The sequence below is a fragment of the Athene cunicularia genome, assembly GCF_003259725.1.
Source record: "Athene cunicularia isolate RWA chromosome 1 unlocalized genomic scaffold, athCun1 chr1_part1, whole genome shotgun sequence".
Taxonomy (NCBI): Eukaryota; Metazoa; Chordata; class Aves; order Strigiformes; family Strigidae; genus Athene; species Athene cunicularia.
Window position 1 is genome coordinate 63665606 of NW_020799091.1, and position 3441 is coordinate 63669046.

Consider the following 3441-nt stretch of genomic DNA (forward strand, 5'->3'; position numbering starts at 1 on the left):
AGCGAACAAGGAATGAGGATCATGTTGTCAGGCTGTGAGGTGTGGAGAGGGTTCCCAAAGCGCAGAGATGGGAACAGCATGGGCCTGCTGTAGCTCCTTTTGTATTCCAGTAAGCATCCTCCTTCCTCTGCCCTGGGACAGGACCTGGCGTCCGTCCCCAACCACCCCAGGAACTGGGCTGCTGGGAATTAGCCAGGCTGCGATCCAGAGAAGTGCCCAGATGCCCCCTCTTGGGAAAGCCATTTCAAAACAGAACATCCAGCTGTGTGTACCGCCACTGAACAGGACAGCATGCGAAGCAGCCAGGGGCCCAGCCTTCCTAAGCAATCACGACTTCTGCAAGGAGTTACCCTGAGCATTGGCAGCAAAGTAAAAATCTAGCTGATGCTTTTCTTTGCTGAAGCGTTCAAGATGCAGAGCCAACACTCCTCCTTTCCACACAGGAAGGGGAGAACGGCCTGGAAAACACTCCAGCCTTCAAGCAGCGCTTCACTTCTCATTGGCAAACATGCTCTTTACCTTGCTGCTATCTTCAGTAAATATTTCCACAAGAATGTTGTCAACTCTCTAGTCTGATACCATTAATTGATTTCCATTAAATCAGAGGACTGCTTATGTTCCAGATAAAACACTGCCTGCAGATTAGCCCCTCAAACCCCTGTCATTACTAATGAAATATAACATGGATCAGCTCAATGCCTCTTCCAGCGGGTACAACTTGCGCAGGCCACATGGGTCCTGCAGCAAAGATGGAAAGAAACAGTGTAGGGTGACTCTTACGGGTTAATTAGTGCCTCCAAATAAATTTCAGCTGGTGATGGAGAACTGGGAAAAGACAGATGTCAGTGGTTCAATCATACTCCAAAGCACTGACGTGACGGCTGATTCAAGATAAATATCACATCACTGCTCTCTGAATGCAGGGTTATTTGGCCAAGTTAGTGCCAGTCATGCAGACACAGGGTCCCAGGATTTATTTTTCTCATGAAGAAGGTGTGTTAGATGAAAACTGAAGATCCAGCAGCCTGTGTGATCGGCATAGCCTTTGCACAGGTCAGGAGAGCACACTTCAAAACCAAGCTCCCTGCTGGTCTGAAAAGGACACATTGCAGGATTTGCAAGTGCCCTTCTGCTCAGCTCACCAGGCTGTCATGGATCTTTTTCTGTTTCCATGACTCGCCAGCCCCTCCTCTGGCTCCGAGCATTTGAAGCTGAGCTCTTTGGCCAAACAGTCCTTGCTGAAATGTCAATACGCAACCAGGACACTGGCTCGCAGGGTTCATCATGGTTTCCAGGCAGTGCGTGGCTTTGCTTCTCTGCTTTCTGCTACTGATTCCTCTTTCTCTGGATGCAGGTATGTTGTAGGGTATGGCTGTAGTAATGTTTACTGGCAATGGACCTTCCTCCTGTTACTCAGACATAAATTTCATTGCAAGTTCTGAGCACTGTTGCATGTTTGTCCTGCCACCAGTTGTGACTGTGAGTTACTCTAAGGTTCTTGTTTGCTTTCAGTGATGGCATCCATGGGCTTTTTTTGCCAACTAAGGAAAAGCACCTCTAGACTGCTAAATGAATCTATTATCTCACTGCACAGACAGCAGGCAAGCCATCAACTGCCCACTATGTGAAAAAAGGATTTAATGTTATTTCATATTGAACTGTGATGGTTTTCAAAGCAGAGAAACAATAGTCTGTCATTCAGCTGATGAAAAATTAAAAAGGTGATGATCCACCCCATGTTGGCAGCAACAGAAGACAGTGAGGTGGTAGGTCTTTGGTGTCTCCAGCACGTGTCTGAAAAATAAAGCTCCCAGATTAATAATGCAGACCCGGTGCTTTCAGATTCCCAGTCAGCCATTGACTGTGTGTCCTGCACTGCAGTGAAAAAAGCTGGAAAAATATGTAGCAAAGTCAAAAGTGTTCCAATGTAAATAAGTAGAGAATGCCAAAATAAAAGCAGGAGGATGTCCCCAGCCACATGCGCAGGCATGCTTCTCTGTCAGAGTCTGTGCCTGTGTGCTGATACCTGTGTCATATATCTGCAGTGTAAGGTTAATTAAAGGCCTTTAAAGAAAGCCATATTAAATGCATACAGCCTGACTTTGAAATCATGTCAGAAACACCCAGCTGACATTCCTATAGTGAGCAGATGTTTATGAGGCACCCTGGGATAAATTCAATGCATGCCACACAATATTTTATTCCTTCAAGTAACTTTGAAGTATAGGGAAAATTACCACTATTTTGCATGTAATTCAGCAAAAGTTCTGATTAGACACAAACGTTTAGAGACACCTCACCAGACTGGAATAAACCCCCTCAGTATTTATGTTTGTGTGTTTGTTGGTGAGGACACACATGAGCCTCACCCTTCAGCAACCACCTCGGGGCCCTTCCAGCAGTTAGAAGGTAACTCCTGCTCTTACAGGGGTCATGTGCTGGAGAACATCCTGGGAGGGGAAGGGCCCATGATACACATCAGCCTCAATCACCAAATCTACCTGCAATCCCAGGTGAAATCAGTTAAAAGCTCCAGAATCCCCCACTGACATGGAGGAGGAAAAAAAAATGCAAAATGAATTAGTTCAAGACTTGTTCTACGTAGTACGTGGAGCAAAAGTACATCACAGCACTGGGACTTCATGTTCCTTATCCTGAGTTATACCCGCAGAGCACAGTTGTGTGATGTGCTTGTATCCTGAAGCTGAGGAGCAGGTCAGCATAGTGACGATGGTATCAGCTCTTTCAGTGTCCTGTCAGCTGCAAGTTGACATAGCTCTAGGAAGCAAGCTCTGGTGATATCTGCTATCAAACCTGTGTGCTCAATGTCTTCCAAAGCACAGCAGAGACTCAAGTGAAGACCCCTGTGGCTGTGTTTTCCTAGCAGGAAACACAAACAGCACTGTCCAGCTTTCCTATGTACCGTAACATAGCCTTTTTTACAGAAGAAAACTAAAGGTGAATATATTAAAACAGCAGTTTTAAAATTGTGGTCTGCTAGTGGTGGGGTAAGTCCCTTCTGTGGGTCCAACGAGTGAAGGGGTGTGGCATAACATATGACTGGGGGTGAAGGTGTGACTGTGGCCCACCCGTCAGCAAGTGACTTTCTGTAGCAAGAACAGAAAATCGGGTGTTGACATGCACATCAGGGCATGATAAAGCAACACCGGCTTTTCAGCTGCTAGAATTGAAAGAAACTGTGCTGTGCATGTTGAGACCTACTATAGGACATGCAGTGGTACCTTGGGAGTTGCTGGCATACAGCACTGGTGTAGCATGCCCTCTTCTCTTAAGCTCTGGGCTCTCTAACATTCATGTGCTGCCACTTTACCTGGGAGGTGGGCCAGAGAAAGGAGGCTCTCATTTGCCCATTTCTTTTCTAAAGTATCTCAGCAAATCTCGGGAAGCAGAAAAGCTTTCATGGGACATCGCCCCCCCCCC

The 3441-nt window shown here is 46.4% G+C and overlaps 1 protein-coding gene across 2 annotated transcripts in view; it reads left to right on the forward strand.

The window, feature by feature from the left end:
• The first annotated feature begins 1228 nt into the window (after positions 1 to 1228).
• The window catches only part of F7 (coagulation factor VII), a 7729-nt gene continuing 5516 nt past the window's right edge, over positions 1229 to 3441 (forward strand). For both annotated transcript variants that reach the window (XM_026859261.1, XM_026859267.1), the window contains exon 1: positions 1229 to 1354. In XM_026859261.1, coding sequence (XP_026715062.1) covers positions 1285 to 1354 — 70 coding nt within the window. In that variant the 5' untranslated portion in view covers positions 1229 to 1284. The remainder of the gene's footprint in view (positions 1355 to 3441) is intronic.